We start from the raw sequence: 17556 nt of genomic DNA on the forward strand, positions 1-17556 counted from the left end.
ATAAGCTCAAACAAAAAAGGGAGGTGTTTATTCTAGAAACTACTGCATTTCACAAAACACAAAGGCAGGTGCATTTAGGCTTCAGGATACACTGACTTGATTGATCTGAGGCTATGTTCTCTTCTTTGCATCTTTTTCACTGAAGACTTTCTCATCCTGAGTTCTGTGACTTTCCACAGCACCTGGGTTTACAGAGCTTGGATATTTTGAATTCAGTTCTTAGAGAAGAAACTCAGATTGTCTCAGTGTGTGTCTGTTGTCCAAGTGTGGCTGTGGGGACATGGCTGCAATTGACATATGCAGTTGTTATTACTGTAACAATGCAGAAATGGAGAAGAGGTAGCTCCCAGAAAAATAGATGAGAAAATGAGTTATGGAATGGCAGATTTTTCTAAATTTAGTCTAAGACTATAAACATGAATCATTACCGTATTGTGTTGATGACTTCCTTAAGAGATTCACTCCTCTATGCTCTCTTCTTTGTACTCTGGTTCTCTATAAAGATGTGCCATCCTTGAGTTTTTAAGGACCATGACCTCTTTTCTTTGTATATTCCAGTGTATATAACACAATATTTATGCTCAATAATTTTTTGGTGAATGAGAATAACTACTGATGAATAAGTAGTTATTCAATTTTACTTTGTATTGAATGGACTATTAAGTATTGTTATTCTTATACCTTTTTTCTTCTATTTTTAGTGGTATGCAATCTGTATTAGTGATGTTGGAGATTACGAAGGCATCAAGTCTAAAATTGCAAATGCCTACGTTATCAAGGAGCATTTTGAGGTACTGCAGAATTGAAAAAGCCATTAGTTTTCTGAATAGATTTGTCTCACTTATTCCTCACTGTTTAGCAAACTGCCTCAGACTTGGTGGCCCCAAGCAATGACAGGTTTATTCCTCCCAGTTCTGTGTGTTGACAGCACTGAGTGCTTCTCTTCTACTTGGTGTAGCTCCAGCTGACTGAGAACTGCAGTCACCTGGCTCCTCAGCTGGGATGGGTGTACAGGATGGCCTCTCATTTTCACCAATTTCTATCCATTTAGCTGTTTAGCCAATGCTTCTTTACTGCATGATTGCTGGCTTCCAAGAGTGAGCATTCCAATGGAGAAGTCCCAGAGTGGAAACTCACATCACACTTGGTAGTATCCCTTCTACCCAAACAAGTCATGTGGCCAAAGCCAGTCTGTGGGAGGGAACTGTGCAGAGCCCCATACTGGGAGGTATGGTCTCTTCTAACAGTCTAACAACTGCTGCTCCACTCCCATAGTGACAGTGCTGTTTATGCTGTGATCTCTGTTTTTGTGTTTTAGTATCTCCCCTTAAAGTTAACTCATGTGTTCATGATAAGCTCTTCTTCAGCTGCCAGAAGCCCCAGAAGTCTGTGTGTTCCACGATGCACATACACACTATTCTACTGTCCTCCAAACAAAACCACCATTGAAAAGCCAGTGTGTTTATTTTGGTTGTGATATTCTATGAGGGGTGTCTAACCTTTGGTGTCTCAGGGCCACATTGGAAGAACAACAGTTGTCTTGGGCCACACATTAATATATTGCAACATGTAATTACCAAAAAAAAAAAAAAAAAAAAATCTCATGAAGTAAATTTACGATTTTGTGTTGGGCTGCATTCATAGCTGTCCTGGGCCGCATGTGGCCTGTGGCCGTGGGCCGGACACCCCTAGACCATCTCAAAAATACAAAGGAAAAGAAAGTGATGAAAACATGCATAGGGATAATGTTAGTCTGTGTAATAGCTTTTCTGGATTTCATGGCGATAGTCTCAATTCCTAGTTTTTTTAATGACTAATGAAAAAGAACATTGGATGGGGAGTCAGACCTAGCTTCTTACTCAAACAAGCATCGGTAGTACATGTACATGTCTGTTATGTGTGTGTATACGTTTTAATTTAATCCTAATGCATTTTTCATATTCTGAGACCTTTGAAATCAGACTGCATTATATAGCCAGTGGTAATTGCTTTTTCTTAGTGGTATATAATATAATGATATGTCATAGATATTATGATATCTTAGACTCAGTGAAATACAGTATTTTTCTCAGTGGCATTAGATATATCTCCCAAATTACTCTCTGCCTTGGTATGTAGAAATAAACGACAAATAACTTCCAGTATAATCAATGAAAAATTGAAGAAAATATATTAATATATACTTTAAAGAAACAGTGGAGGCTGTAAGTTATGTTTTTTAAAAAACAATGTTCTGTATATGCTTTCAAATGTATATGTATTCAGGATATTTAAAAATGACAACGTTTAGTATTTATTGTGTATACTGTTATTTTAGATTCCATTATTTTAGCTACAGTCAGAAGGAATTACTGTCTTTGGGTTGTTTTTGAAGACACTTAAACTAAAAGAATTTGCCTGAGAGTAGCCCATCTCACCCATCCCATAAGAAAGTTGAACTCTAGTGCCCAGGGCACCGTATATGTGATGAATTTACCTCCCTCTTTTGCATCTTGAATGCCATGATACCTGTACCTGTAGAATGCAGAAAATATTTATATAATTTTTTATAGGGCTTAGTTTTCTAGTGGAACTCAAATAGCAATAGGGAAAGCTACCTTAAAGTAACAGTTGTATGTACTTCAAAATATATTTTGCTATAAATCATATCAATATTTTGAAGAAGGTAAGTCTTTTGATCAGTGCTGATTCTTACCCATATTTTTGAAGCTAGAGTTCTGCCAAGTCATACTTGTTAGCTTCATTCTGTCACCTGTACCACTGCCACTAATTGATGTTAGTGAGAAATCAAGTGCCTGGTACTTAAGAAAAGTAAAAATAATGGTGACAGAAGATATTACAGTGTTAAGCACCTCCTGTTACTCGCTCATTTCATTTTCACCATAGTCCTTCTGGGAGGTTTATTATTTTCTTAATTTTCTCAAAGAGCAAACCCAGGCAGGAGTATAAGTTAGAAGTCATGAGCTGTGATTTGAACCCAGGTAGTTTGTCTTCACAGCTCACACTGGTAACCAATACAGATATTTCAAAGTGAAAGTGTGGATGTACAGAAAAGCGTAAGCTAGGAAGTCCATTTTTAAAAAGGGATCTTTTATTTTTAATTAAAATTATATCACATTAATTACAGTACATTACTCTGTGAGATAACATTAATCTGTGAGATTTCCCTAGCAGTTTTCAACAAAATACTGGATAAGGGGAGTAATTTCATTAAAGTGATTCTGTAGTTCATGTTTTACATTAATTCACACAGGACTGTCATGTAGTAAATGGAAACTAGGGATACTTTATAATATTTTCCCTTTTACATAATCCTATTAATGAATTCTGTGAATAAATAGTATTTATTTTTTCTCGGTTAGATGGGTAAGTTGAGCAAAATCTGCATACAGGAGACTTTCTAAAAGTATGTACTTTGTTCTTTTAGGAAAGAATGCTTTTTATTCACATAGGACGTGGCAGAAAAGAACTTCCTTATTTTTCTTTTAATCTAGAAAAAAGAAACATGAGAGCTGTGGATTACTGTTCAAATTAGCTTTACTTCCGTATTTCATGTTTTTCTCATCTTGAGAATCCCTATTATCAGTTTCTGAACTCTATAAAATATTGTAACCTTAGTACAATTTAATCATCTATTGAAACAAATTTAACCAATTAAAGAATCAAGGAGGGAAATTGGTGTGGATTTCACGAAGAATTAAAATGCAGGATTGCAAAAAATTTTTTTTAAATCATGGCTTCTTCAGTAAACATGGTGAAGTTTCTATTGCTGTTTCAAAAACAAATGATTGTTTTTCTCATTTCTTGTTAGAAAGCAATTGAATTGAACCCTAAAGATGCTACCTCAATTCACCTAATGGGTGTTTGGTAAGAAAATTTTGAATAAATATTTCAGTGGTATTTAGTATGACCTAATCTTGTAGTGTATAAAAAAACAAGGTGTAAAATGTTTTTAAAAATTACTTGGCAGTCTGGAGTGCTTTAATCCATTAAATTAATTAGCAGTTGTGCATGTATTACTAGAAAATACTAAATTTGATTGTGATCATGTTAAATATTGTTATTCAGATAATTTAGAAACATGTGCAGTTATCCCCTCTTATCCATGGGGCCTATGTCCAAAAGCTCCAGTGGCTGCCTGAAATTGCAGGTGGTGCCCAACCCTGTATATGCTGTTTCCCCCCCCCCCTACACATACCTTTTTCCCATAAAAGGAGTGCTTACAGCTTCTCTTTGGAGTATCTGAATTGCCGCTTCACTAATTGGTGCTTTGGGGTTGTTAGGAAGTAAAATTAGGGTGACCTGAGCACACCACTGATACCTCTGATAACAGATGGCTACTGAATGACTGACGGGCAAGAGCATCTACAGTGCATGTACAAAGGGATGTGACTCAAGTCCTGGGTGGGCCTGCGCAGGTCACACGAAATTTCATCACACTACTTGGAAGGGTATGCAATTTAAACTTACGAATTGTTTCTGAAATTTTCCATTTAATAGTTTGGGACCATAGTTGACCATGGTAACTGAAGCTGCAGAAAGGAAACCATGGATAAGGGAGGATGACTCCACCAAGACTGAAAAGGCATTAGAACTTTGTGATAGACTTTAAAATTCCCTTTGATGAGAATGACTATTCTTTACCAGGCAAAGTGAAATTGGTTCACTAACCACTGTGGAGGAGCACAGGGAGGGAGCCTCAGAGGACCCCCACGCCTTGAGTGCATCTGAGAACAAGTCACCTGACTCTGAGTGTCGTCTTGTTTCTGTGTAACTTTGTCCAGCATGTTTCAGCTTGTTCACTTGATTGAAGAAATGTCTGAACACAGGCCTGGCACTGTCTTCTTTGTGTGTAGTCTGCAGAGCTAAATATTTATTGTCTTCTAAGAGGTGACAGTGTAAACTGTTCTGAAACAAACTTTTCTCATAGAGGGAAATCTTCAGGACAAAGGACATACTAAACTAACCCAATGTCTGCAGTAACTGAGTCAGATGTTTGTGAGTAAACATGAGTTCAGACCTAGTCGAAGACCCAGCACTTTCTTCCTACTCACCTCAGAAAGGCGTCAAGATCTTTAGATGTCAGTCATTTGCCTTACCCTTTTAAACATAGACACTTAAAACTGTTGGTTGCAATTGTTTTTTATGCATACCCTGTTTGGTTTTGTCACTTTTCTTAATCCTTTTTTAACATTTCTGAGTTACTTTTTCTCATTAAAAAAAAATAGAGTAATGATCCTATTTCATAAGCAGATGAGAGGAATTCACTGAACCCAGCACCTGGGACAGTGTGAGCACTCTGGGCGAATGACACGCTGTTATTACTAGTACTGTTGTGAACTGTTTATATTTGATCACAAAGTACATCCTAATTGATGGGTCAGTATAAATGTCAGTCTCTGCACAATTCAGTATGGCTGTTTACTTACTAAGCATTAGGTCCACTAGGAATTTTTTAAATAGACAACGGGAGAAGATTGCTTGTCTATCTGTTAAGCTCTTTGATTCTCTTTAAGAGACAATAAGGAAGTGCAATTTGATGTACAAACATTTGCTTCTTTAGGTGTTACACATTTGCCGAAATGCCTTGGTATCAAAGAAGAATTGCCAACATGCTGTTTGCAGCCCCTCCCAGCTCCACCTATGAGGAGGTGTGTGACGTCCTTGGCACAGTTAGTACTGACCTCTGAGGTGTGGTGCCTTTGCAGGGCTCTCCCTCGGGACTGGTCAGTGTGGCTGGCACAGGCTTTGCTGTGTTCATGACTCTGTGAGTGCAACTTCTCTGGCTGGAGGCTCACAGTGCTGGTGTATTGTTAATTAGAGTAACCCACGGCTAACAGCTGCATTATCTGTTTGAAATTTATGCTATGAAATAAAGTCATCAAATAGAACAGGAAATATAGCAACTGTTCCTCAGCATGTTTTAGGGACATGTTCTGTACAGTAAGTCATTTACCTGCAAAATAAAGCACGACTGTATTGATAACTAAAAAAAAAGTTCTCTTGAAAGGCTCATATTCTGTAATTTTCTCAAGACCTTTTGCTTTTCCTGTTAAAAATAAAATTTGAAAAGGATTTCTGGACAAACATCTTGGGTTTACTCATCACGAGATTTTCAAAGCAAGGAAATAGGCAGTTGTGAAATAGCTTTCACAGTATTTATATCATAAGGAGATGTTTTTTCCCTGAGGTGTATAATTAGAGCACAGTTGGGATTTATTGCTATTTAAAAGAATGCATTCTAAGAAGAAAGATAGCTCTGCTGTAACAAATCAGTTACAGTTTTTAATAAATCAGTTGTCAGAACAGTATGAGCAGGTCAAAAAGAAAAAAGCACTTTCAGACACAAAACATTTTATATAGGAATTTCAATAATAAAGAACTTTTAAACATTCACTAGAGTACAACATATGTATCACTGAGTAAATTCAAGCTTTTGATTTTTACCAAGTTTTCACCAGTAGTCATTGTTAGGATTTAAAACAAGAAAGATTAAAATAGCCCAGTCACACATGACACTTCTTTCCTCTGCATGTGATACTGCTTTCGGACAAGTCATGGCTAGAAGGGTCCTATGTAAACTGTGCTCTGGGGACTTAAAAGAGTTATGTTTAGTCTTGTTATGTTAGTTAGATCTCACTGTTGATGAATTGACCCTTATTTTAAGATGTTTTCACTTTCTGCTTATACATATATTTTTAAGTTTTTTAAATGATTTTTAAAAAGATTTTATTTTTATAGGGGAAGGGACAGAGAGAGGGAAACAGCTGTGTGTAGTTGCCTCTCACATGCTCCCCGCCAGGGGCCAGGCATGCGCCCTGATTAGGAATCAAACTGGCGACTCTTTGCTTCTGGCTTATATTTAATATAGGCATAGATTTTTGAGAAAAAAATTTCATATTGAGTCTGTTTTAATCCTTTTCATTATGTTTGGGTTCTTTGTGTTTTTACAGGCCTTAGGCTACTTTCAAAGGGCAGAGCAAGGTAAAGTATTACAGATACTAATATTATGAATGCTTTATGTATAATGGACGTTTTAAAGCAAAAATACTTTATTCTGATACGCCTTTGTACTACATATTGTCAAACAATTTTTAATGTTTTTATTCAGTAAAGAGCACTTGACTAAGAAGTAGCCCCTACTGAGTTTAGAGCTGCCATTATGGATTGGCCTTTCACTTTTGACTTAATTCAGAGGCTTCACAGGTTGATTGTCTTACTCAAGATCACTCAGCTAATTAGAGGCATTTACATAGTAATTCTGGTGTTAAATCAGGGCAGTTATCCTGTTGCAGGAGTTTAATGTCACTCTTGCTCAGAAGAAATAGCAGCCTTCAGAGTGACACCAGCCCATCCTAAGTTTATCCTTTTTAATATTAACACAACTAAAGAAGGGACATAAGCATGTGTTACTAAATACACCAAAAAATTTGCAAATATACTTTTATAAAGCTTAATCAGAAAAATTTTTTTTAGTAACTTTCCCTGTTATTCCCTTCCACCCTGCCCTCGCCCTTTTAGTTTATGTCCATGGGCCATACATATAAGTTCTTTGACTTCTCCATTTCCTATATTATTCTTAACTTCACGCTGCCTATTTTGTACCTACTATTTATGCTGCTTATTCTCTGTTCCTTTTCCCCCATTCTCCCCCCTCCCCCCACTCTGTTTTACTGTTCGTAGTTTTTGATCTCCTTTTTCTTAGATAAGTTCCTTTAACATTTCATATAATTAGGGCTTGGTGATGATGAACTCCTTTAACTTTACTTTTTACGGGAAGTGCTTTATCTGCCCTTCCACGCTCATCCATAGCTTTGCTGGATAGAGTAATCTTGGATGTAGGTCCTTGCTTTTCATGACTTAGAAAACTTGCCTGCAAGGTTTCTTTTGAGAAATCAGCTGATAGTCTTATGGGAACTCCTTTGTAGATAACTGTCTCCTTTTCTCTTGCTGCTTTTAAGATTCTTTCCTTCTCTTTAACCTTGGATAACTTAATTCTGATGTGCCTTGGTGTGTATTTCCTGAGGTCCAACTTCTTTGGGATTCTCTGAGCTTCCTAGATCTCCTGGAAGTCTTTTTCCTTCACCAGACTGGGGAAGTTCTCCATTATTTTTTCAAGTAAGTTTTCAATTTCTTGCTCTTCCTCTTCTTCTGGCACCCTTCTCCTGATTTGGATGTTGGAAGGTTTAAAGTCCCAGAGGTTCCTAAGCCCCTCATTTTTTTAAATTCTTGTTTCTTCATTCTGTTCTGGTCGAATGTTTATCTCCTCTCTCTGCTCCAAATCCTTGATTTGAGTCCCAGTTTCCTTCCCTTTATTGTTGGTTCCCTGTATATTTTTCTTTATTACACTTTGCATAGCCTTCATTTTCTTCCTCCATTTCATGACCATACTCAATTCATTGAGCAGCCAGATTACCAGTGTTTTGAACTGTGCATATGATAGGCTGGCTATCTCTTCCTCTCTTAGTTCTATTTTTGGAGGTTTGATCTGTTCTTTTGTTTGGGCCGTATTTGTCTTAGCATGCCTGCTGTGTTGGAAGGGGTGGAGCCTTAGGTATTCACCAGGGCGGGGCAACCCAGGTTGCTGAGTTGTGACCCTGTATGTGGGGTAGTGGTCTGAGGGGGAACAAGGTCGCTTGCTCTGCTCTTGGCCGGCTTCCAATCACTTCTGCTACAAGCAGTTGGGCCCTTCTAGTGCTTATCCCCAGGTGGGTGGGTTTGTGTACTTTCTAGGACCCCATCGGTCTCCCCTATGAGGCTGGGAGTTTCTCCTGCTGCAGCAACCCCTACAGGTAATTACAGCCAGAGGTTTCAAGGCTCCCTTTTCCTGCACTAGAACCCTGGGTTGTTTCAAGGCTCCCTTTTCCTGCACTAGAACCCTGGGTTGTGCAGTCTGTCTTGCTCCCCAGCTGTTCCTCTGGTTTATCAGCACACAACCGTGGGACCTCCCGGACCGCCAGCTGCTGCCTTGCCACACGTCCTCTCTGTCCCAGCTGCCCATCTCCGCCCCTCCTACCGGTCTGGATGAATGTTTCTTTAACTCCTGGGTTGTTGGACTTCTATACAGTTTGATTTTCTGGCAGCTCTGGTTATTTTTTTGTTTCTAAGTTTGTTGTCTGTCTTTTGGTTGTGCAAGGAGGCAAAGTGTATCTAACCTACACCTCCATCTTAGCCAGAAGTCTCTCCTGGGTCTTAATCAGAAAAATGAAAGACTTTATGAAATTTGAGAGCGAACTCATATGGACTTGTCCAAATGCTTTTGTGATAGCAAAACAATTTTCAATTTATTGATTTCAGAGAGAGAGAATGAGTATCAATGTGTGTTGTTCTGCTTATTTATGCATTCATTGGTTGATTGTTATATGTTGCTCTGACCAGGGATTGAACGTCCTACTTTGGCATATTAGGAGAATGCTCTAACCAAGCTACCCTGCCAGGGCAGCAAAGCATTTTTAAAAAAGAAAAAAAAAACTTTTTCTGAAGAATTGTCTAAGTGTTAACTATCTCTATAATACATTGATTCTGATCCACTCTGTTACTGCCTTCCACTGGTATCATGATGATAGTTTTACGTATCGTGAATGTGAACCTGGGAATGAAGTTTCCTACAAGGGTGTTAGGGAATGAAGGATTATGACTACTGAGAAGAACATAGTCTTGCTCTCCTGGAGCTAAAATCCTCAGTAACTGATTGTTCTCATATTTTACCTTAAAGGTCACTTGCATGAGGCAGCTTTTCCTCGTAGCCTATGTCTTGTTTAGAAGTCCCTTCGCTGCCCAAGTAGTACTTTGAGCTCTCCCATTGAGGTTCTTGTTACTCCACAGTGTGAATACTTCTGCACATGTCTACGGCTAAATACAGCCAAGATGAGGACTTTTTTTGGTCACAGTTGCGTCCTTGCTGTTTAGCCTGGTATTGGGCAAATTTGCTGAACAAGAGAGAGATGAATGAATGAATGACTTGCACTTTACCCTGAGGAAACCTTAAGCACATCCACATGTCTCTTGCAAATATTTTCACATGAAAGAAGTGAAACAGTTTTGGATTGAGGAGCAAATGAAATTAAACTGTATTCAAGAAGAAGTATGATTTGAATATAGAGGTCCCCAGGCTGATAAGTGCAAACTGTGTAAAGATTTAATAAAACTTGTGAGACCGTATCATGCTTTCATTCATAGGCTTTGTGTTGACATTTTTCTCTTAGCCAACAATGTTCACTTTTCTGTTTAAAACCCTGCTCGCCTCCAGTGCATCCCAGGTATAACCTCTTACAGTTAGTTGCTTTTTTCTTTGGTTTCTCATTGCACTTTAAAACTTACACATCTATTGAAGCATTCTTTTCTTCTTATATTTAATTGTGCTCGTGTTTCTCCTTTTCATTATAAATTTTAGAAGAATAGGTTGTTTCATCTGTGCGTAAGGGCACCTCCCATCCAGTATGTGTTGGTACAGTGTGTATCATCATGATGTCTCATCTACCAAGCATGTGCTGAGTACATGGTATGTTCTAGGCACTTAGGGTGCAACAGGGAACAAAAGATGATAAAGGAAAGGCCCTGTCCTATGGTAGCCTGTCTCCCAGTGACTGGATGGAGCACCTGCTTTATAAAATGCCACGAAATGAAAGGTGTGTGTAATAGAGTCTTAGCACATAGTAGATGTTCAATAACCTTGTTTTATACATTTTTTTTTGAGATAAGAATACATAGTTGGGAAAAAAGAGTATTCCAGTTAGCCTAATCATTTGTTGACGACACAAATTTATTTCTGGGATTTAGACTAAAAAAACGAGGCCTTTAAAAATAAAAGCAATACTATTTCATCTGAGATAAATTTTTCTTTCTTTCTTATGAACAGTGGATCCAAACTTCTACAGCAAAAACCTGCTTCTTTTAGGAAAGACATATTTGAAGCTACACAATAAAAAGCTTGCTGCTTTCTGGCTGCTGAAAGCCAAGGACTACCCAGCACACACAGAGGAGGATAAAAAGGTAATGTCTCCAGTGAAGTAAGGCAGATAGGTTTCCATTGAGGCACTCTTATACATAAAAGTAAATTAAGAACTTCTTTATAAACGTAAGTTGTCTAAATGCATATTGTTGAAAACAGTAGTGTTCATTTCAAACATGAATTATTGACATTTATGCTAATTTCTGTACAGTGTATGTTTAGTTACTATCAACAGATATGAATTCCTTGTTGCAATAATACCAAGTTATTCCTGTTTGACATGTGTAGCCGATCAAATGAGATTTCTAAAATAAATGGCAAGGGATGGGTGAGTGATTCTGGTATGTGGAAGAGTCTCTGCTAAGAAATTTTATTCTTACTATGTGCTATCCTAATTTTTGGAAACTCTTCGAAATTGCGGTTTATCTTATGAACTTAAACTTCACACGCTCTACTCTATTTATAAATAACATGTATTTTCCCATTTTAGATACAGACAGAAGCTGCTCAATTGCTTACAGGTATCACTGGCAAGAATTGAGAATTTTTCAGAAAAGAAAGAAAACACATGAAATCTAGGAAACACTGCCTTTTCATCAAATTATAAGTATGTTTACCATTACTGTTCTGTGGCTGTTTTTGTGTGTCTGTGTTTTTTTTAATGTTGTGACCATTTAACAAATACACAAAATTCTAGGTTTCTTCACAAATAACAAAAGAAATAATTGCTATGGGAGGGGAGGGGTGTCTCCATGGCTCATGGGAAGGCTACCATGTGTCTGGGACACTGGCAGTTCGAGGTGGTGTGACATTTGAGGACTGATGATGGGATGGAGGGAAGCAGCAAGGAAAGCCCATGGGGAGGGGCACCTGGGAGTGCATTTTCAAGTCGGACTAGTTCCCAGTTGAAATCTTGCAGGGAAGGGGCATTGAAAGTTAGGAGGTTGGGAATTTAGGGTTCTAGGTGTAAAGCAGTTAAATGATGTTATCTGGGAGCCAGGCTCCATCAGGAGAGAACAAGAAATGAGTGATCTCTGTGTGTGACATGACTTTGTCTCACAAGTGGGTTGATCTGGGACTTGACAGAGCCCAAGTTCTGTTCTTTAGTGGGGTGAAAGGAACCCAGAAATTGTTGGAGAATTGGAATGTAAGATGTTTAAATAGATAGGCAGATGATGCCATCTTGCAAAGTCTGAAACTTGTGATAAAGGGGGATCTTGAATGTGAGAATGTGTGTGTACAAGACTCCCTATAGGGTTAGGGAGGTGTGGTATAGCAATGATGGCGTGGGTAGGAGGGATATGATGTGGTATTTCTTATGCGTGTTCTCAGACACAAAGAACAAAGCAGTAGCTCTGCCCTTCTCTGTGTATATGGTTACGCATAGATTCTGCTTCCTTGTGTTTAATAGTACGTATATTTTTGAACCATGAAATTCACTGCAGATGACATATTTCATCCCTAGATACTTCGTCACCTCAGAATACAGCCCTTCTTCACCAATCCATTATCACAACTAGAAACCCAATTCCTTATTTTCATCTGATACCCAGTCCTTTAAATTTCCTCAAATGTCCCAAAATGTCTTACGCTTTTAAAAACCAGGATGCAAGCATTGTACGTTGCATTTGATTGTCCACCTTCATTTTGTAAAATCTAAAGCACTCCCCCATCTCAGCAGAGGCCAGTTGTCTTAGATTGTCTCCTGTTCAGTGGGCCTTACAGAACCGAATTTGAGAACCACTGGTCCCCCTGACTTTCAAGGACCCCCAGTTAATTATGTTGGATCTTCTGTGCCCAACTTGACATTTATCACTTTCATTTAGTGACTTTGAATGCTATTTTTCTGGAGATGTGAATTTTTATGTGTTGGATTGGCAGGTAATCAAATGGGAGGTGAGACGTTTGGGTAGAATACTCTCTCCCTGAGTTATTGGTGTGTGCGTGAAGAAGGGAAAGAGAAACATCAGTTTGTTGTTCCACTTATTTATGTATTAATTGGTTGATCCCTGCTTGTGCCCTGACTGGGGATTGAACCTTCAAACTTGGCATATTGGGACAATGCTCTAACCAGCTGAGCTACCCACCCAGGGTTAAAAATGTGTTCGTTTGTTTTTTAAAAAACCAATACAGGGAGGTCCTGTGTGTCCTGCTTTGCTGCTCAGTAGTGATGTGTAACTATAGCACAGTCAGACCCTATTAGATTGATTACTGTGAAGTGCTTTTACTTGTGTATGCACGCAGTTTTGTCACCTGAGGAGACTTTTGTTTCTGTTGTAGAACTCTTCGTCATCACCAAGCTCTCCAGTGCTGTCCCTTTAGTCATACCCACCTCCCCATCCTGATCTGTCCTCTATAATTTTGTCATTTCAGGAGAGTTACATAAATGGAATCATACAGTATCTGACATTTTGAGATCCATCTAAGTTCAGTCAATAGTTCGTTTCTCCGTATTGTTAACTATTTCATTGTGTGGATGTTCCTGTTCATTTAACCTGAATCCATTGAAGGCAGTTAAGCCATGGGAGTTTTTGGTGCTCTGATCATTAGGTACATCTCATGTCTCTGGGATAGTTGCTCAAGAGTGCAGCTGTTGGGCCTGTTACAGAGTTGGTGTCATCTTCCTGTGACTGAGGAGCAGGACATGCACCTTCCAGGGTTCTGGTTCTGTGCACTTTCTCAGTTTCTGCCTTTTGACTCCCAGGAGTATGGTGCCCTCATGTCTTCCTTTGGATTAGACCTGCTACCTGCTTCTGGGACTTTGGGAACCCAGTCTGTCCTCCTCCCTATGCAGCCCCTACCTCTGGGCTCCTGCCCCTATGCTGACTGCTTTTTTGAGACACTTATTTCCCTTCATATGTGTGTGCATATGTTTGTATTCTGTTTTGCAAACATTACAGACTGGCTGGGTAGATACAAAGACCTTCTTGTAGACATGTTTCCTCTTTTGAGGCTGAGACAGAAGTCTGAACTTGCAAATTGGCTACTATCCTGTAATAACCCAGAAGCTCTCAATTAACTTCTTGTTGGCAGTTTTCCCAACTGAGTGTTTAATTATGGACTTTGTAAAACTGACTTTCCTCAGACTCTACAACAAAGAAAACGCAAAAAACCAGTTTGTGGAGTCATGAAGATTAAGGAGTGAAGCATGAGTATCAGTATGTACTTTAAACACCATGGTCATCTGATTGTGTTCTCCTTTGTGGAAATCAGGGAGAGAAAATTTGGAATTTAGTACTAGATGCTATTTTTGGACTTTTTCTGTTGGTGGAACATTATTTTGGTGGCATTTTTTGCTTTTGTATAATGCTCACTCTAGGCATTGTTTTGGCCTACGTGCCTAAGCATCACTGATTACTTTGGCAAGGCCCATGGGGTTCATATCACAAATGTCCTGCATTCAGCATTGAACTGCATCCTGTGACTAGAGAGTGTACAGGAACCTTCAGAGGAACCTCAAGAAGGTGAAAGGCCCTCTGATGAGGTCACCTAGGGATGTGATCTGTCCAGGGAAAAAGCGTAGAACACAAGTTTGGCTTTTTAACAGCAGATTCAGAAGTGTGTGTGTGTGTGTGTGTTGGGGGGTGAGTTAAAACATCAGTGTTGCTGACACATGCCATCCTGTCTGCTTCTGAGGGTAAGAAGAGCTGGATAGGTGGGCAAGCCAAGGCTGGCAACTAATCTGGTATATGAAGGTGTTGTGCCTGTGATCGGTTTGCTTGTGCCGGTGCTGCATGTCGCTGAGCCTCCCTTAGGAACTTTCTTTGCTGGGACCAATGAGGACAGGGGATCCTACCTGCAGGTCTGCATTTCTGTCATCATTATGGAAGGGGGAAGGCCCTGCTGAACTATCACAGAAAGCTGATCTGGGTTATGATGGCTCATTTCTTTCTTTCCCTGAAGTGAGGAGGGGACCAGCCCCATGAAAGCCTCCTGTCTTCAGTTATCGCAAACTTATCCATCTGGGGAACCTCTCTGTGTCTGACACTGAACTCTTTTCAGGTATAACTTAAGTAGCAATTTAAAGACCGGTTATCACCCTCTACCGCCTTGTAGCATACACTCTGTCATATATGTTGTTTATTTTTTTTAATTCTTTAGGCTTGAAAATAACCAGTGTCAGTAGTTAGGATTTGGGAAGGGAGTGTATTCAACCAACTGGATCACTGCCTTTATGGCATCTTTACTGTGAGTTTTGAAAAAAATGCAGAACAGAATCTAATATATAAAAAAAAATAAAATTTTGGCAAAACTCTTTAGGGAAATTAGATTGAATACTAATTTTTGTATTCAGCAGTGAAGTATGTTAACATTCTAAGGTGTCACGTCTGTGGTTATAGAAAAATTTTAAAGAAATCTCTAATGCATATTGAAATGATACAAATTTAAATTTCTGTATTAATCAGGAAGTCCTGTTTGCTAAAGCAGCATTAATATCATTCACATCAGTTTTTAATTTGCTATACATCTTTCTAGTACAGCAAATGCCTTTGATAACGAAAAACAATTAAGTGTTATTTACTTCGGACTGAAATAATCGATGTGGAAAGGGGGGAAAGACCAGAAGATTGTTTATATGCATATTTAATTCAGACACACAGAATTTTCATGAATAGAAAATTTTAGACTCATTTGTTTGAGTTCAAATGCTTAGGAACTCTTCAGTCCATCTGGTTTAATGAACTAATAAAACTTTGAACACAAACAAAAATGGAAAAGTTCACATTACCTTTTTTATGTCCCTAAGTATCAAATTGCATCAATTTATTATGAATTAAATTTAAAGACTATCACATTTAAAAACAAAAGTACAAGATGTGCCTGATTATCTTTTAATCCCACAAACACCCAGTATCCTGAAGGAACATGTAAACAAAACTCTATGCTTCTCAGTGGAATCCTTCTCATCTCTAGACGAGACTGTATGGTGCTGGGTCTGGTTAGTACATGACTTTCACATAAGGATGCTTTCTTTTCATTCATTGCTTTAGTGGTGCAGGAGAGAAGGGAAATTTTCAACTATTGTATTTATTTAAACTAAATCAACAGGTTTGAGCACCTGTCTTCAGCAGCATTAGTTAAGAAACTCAAACTCAAATTTGGCCTGGGCATCAGTCCCTTCCTGAACAGACGCACACACCACATGGGATATGTCACGTGAGGGGCAGAACGGAGGTGAAGCCAGCCAGACTGCTTCTGCAGGGGCACTGCTGTGGCGATGCAGTTGAGGAGCTCTATAAAACTAGAGCCACTTCCTGGCACGCTAAGGTAGATACTTATTTTTAATAAAGTCTCTTGCTTCAGAATTTAAGGGTGATCTTTTCCCTGGTCAGCCAGTTTAAGGGAATAATAAATAAAGTAGAAAAGGATGAGTTCTTTTGCATACTTCTGTGTAAGAACAGAAAACATTTATACTTTGAGACGTTCAGAAAATTCACTGTACAGAATGAACAGCTTATTTACACTTATCTGTGCAGTTTTTCTTGGCTGCTGTATGTGAACACCAAAGTTCCCCAAGATGAGAAGCCTCATTTATTCTTGTCCAAATCCCTCTGTTTCTTCTATTGCAAAAAGAAGTTTTTCCTTCAGTTGCTCGTAACTCTTGTATGGTGGCAGATCCAAGCGATTAAAACTGAACAAAATCAGATGTGTATTCAATAAAATGAAGGTTTCTAGTACGATATTTTTAAAGCACATTTCAATAAGTAGAGAGAGATGTTACTATACTACTTAACTGTTATTAATGTATACAAATTTCTTACAGTAGTCTGTTCAGACTTAAGACCTAGTCCTAAGAATATTTTAACATTTCTTGGAGAAAATGGTCCATCATTTCAATCCCTGTCTCTCCCTCTTTTGGATTTACTCATCAAAACTCAGACCCTGAATGAATTCAACCTTGTCCTTTCTCATTTCATTTACTTTGACAGGGGAAATCCCACAAGTAGGTAAGTTGGTGTCTTCTTCCAGCAGGCAGTCCCATCCTGTCTGTAGCAGTGAGCCTTGCCTTTCTGACAACTCTCAAGTCTTTCTGAAGTTTCTCCTTTCTTCAACCCCTGCCAGTGACCTCACCTTACACTTTGAGGGAAAAAAAAACAAAGCAGCAGTTGATTACTGTCTTCCTTTTACAAAATCTAAAATCTGTCTATAGTAACAACCAACTTTTCTCCCTGGCATTACAGGAAAGGCCAGTTCCTTTCAGTTGTCCTTGGAGATTCTCTGTTATGTACTCCCTGCCTGCGTGGCAACTCCTCCTCTACTGGCTTCACTAATTTAGCCTAGGCTGGTGTGCAAATGTCCGGTCACAGGAACCCTTTCACACTTGAAAGTACTGAGAACCCAAAACAGCTTTTGTTAATGTGAATTTTAACTACCCATGTTAGAAGTTAAAACTGAGAAATTTCAAAAATAACAACATTTTGAGACAAAAATAGTAATTCTCATATTTCCATAAATCTTTTCACTGTCTGGACTGACACCTATATATTTGCTCTGCAGCACTTTATGGTCTTGGTTAGTAAATGTACACCTCTAGCCACACATGTGCAGTAGGAACTAGAGATGGACTCTTAGTCACTTTTTCAGATAATTGTGGATACTACTCT

At 38.7% G+C, this 17556-nt stretch overlaps 2 protein-coding genes across 7 annotated transcripts in view; one reads left to right on the forward strand and one right to left on the reverse strand.

The window, feature by feature from the left end:
* RMDN1 (regulator of microtubule dynamics 1) overlaps positions 1-17556 on the forward strand; it is a 45986-nt gene that overhangs the window by 20501 nt on the left and 7929 nt on the right. Inside the window, exons 5-11 of one of the 5 annotated variants that reach the window (XM_054595550.1) lie at positions 702-791; positions 3812-3867; positions 4648-4770; positions 5564-5651; positions 6954-6984; positions 10859-10992; positions 11442-11573. In XM_054595550.1, the coding sequence (XP_054451525.1) occupies positions 702-791; positions 3812-3867; positions 4648-4770; positions 5564-5651; positions 6954-6984; positions 10859-10992; positions 11442-11492 (573 nt within the window). In that variant the 3' untranslated portion in view covers positions 11493-11573. Of the gene's footprint in view, positions 1-701; positions 792-3811; positions 3868-4647; positions 5470-5563; positions 5652-6953; positions 6985-10858; positions 10998-11441; positions 11574-17556 lie in introns of those variants that run through there. The other 4 variants (XR_008530974.1, XM_054595552.1, XR_008530975.1 and 1 more) reach the window with 4 other exon arrangements.
* The window catches only part of WWP1 (WW domain containing E3 ubiquitin protein ligase 1), a 108899-nt gene continuing 106925 nt past the window's right edge, over positions 15583-17556 (reverse strand). For both annotated transcript variants that reach the window (XM_054595549.1, XM_054595548.1), the window contains exon 25: positions 15583-16583. In XM_054595549.1, coding sequence (XP_054451524.1) covers positions 16484-16583 — 100 coding nt within the window. In that variant the 3' untranslated portion in view covers positions 15583-16483. The remainder of the gene's footprint in view (positions 16584-17556) is intronic.

Source organism: Pteronotus mesoamericanus, unplaced genomic scaffold (assembly GCF_021234165.1).
Source record: "Pteronotus mesoamericanus isolate MK-2021 breed Mesoamerican mustached bat unplaced genomic scaffold, CSHL_Meso_final scaffold_54, whole genome shotgun sequence".
NCBI classification, from domain to species: domain Eukaryota; kingdom Metazoa; phylum Chordata; class Mammalia; order Chiroptera; family Mormoopidae; genus Pteronotus; species Pteronotus mesoamericanus.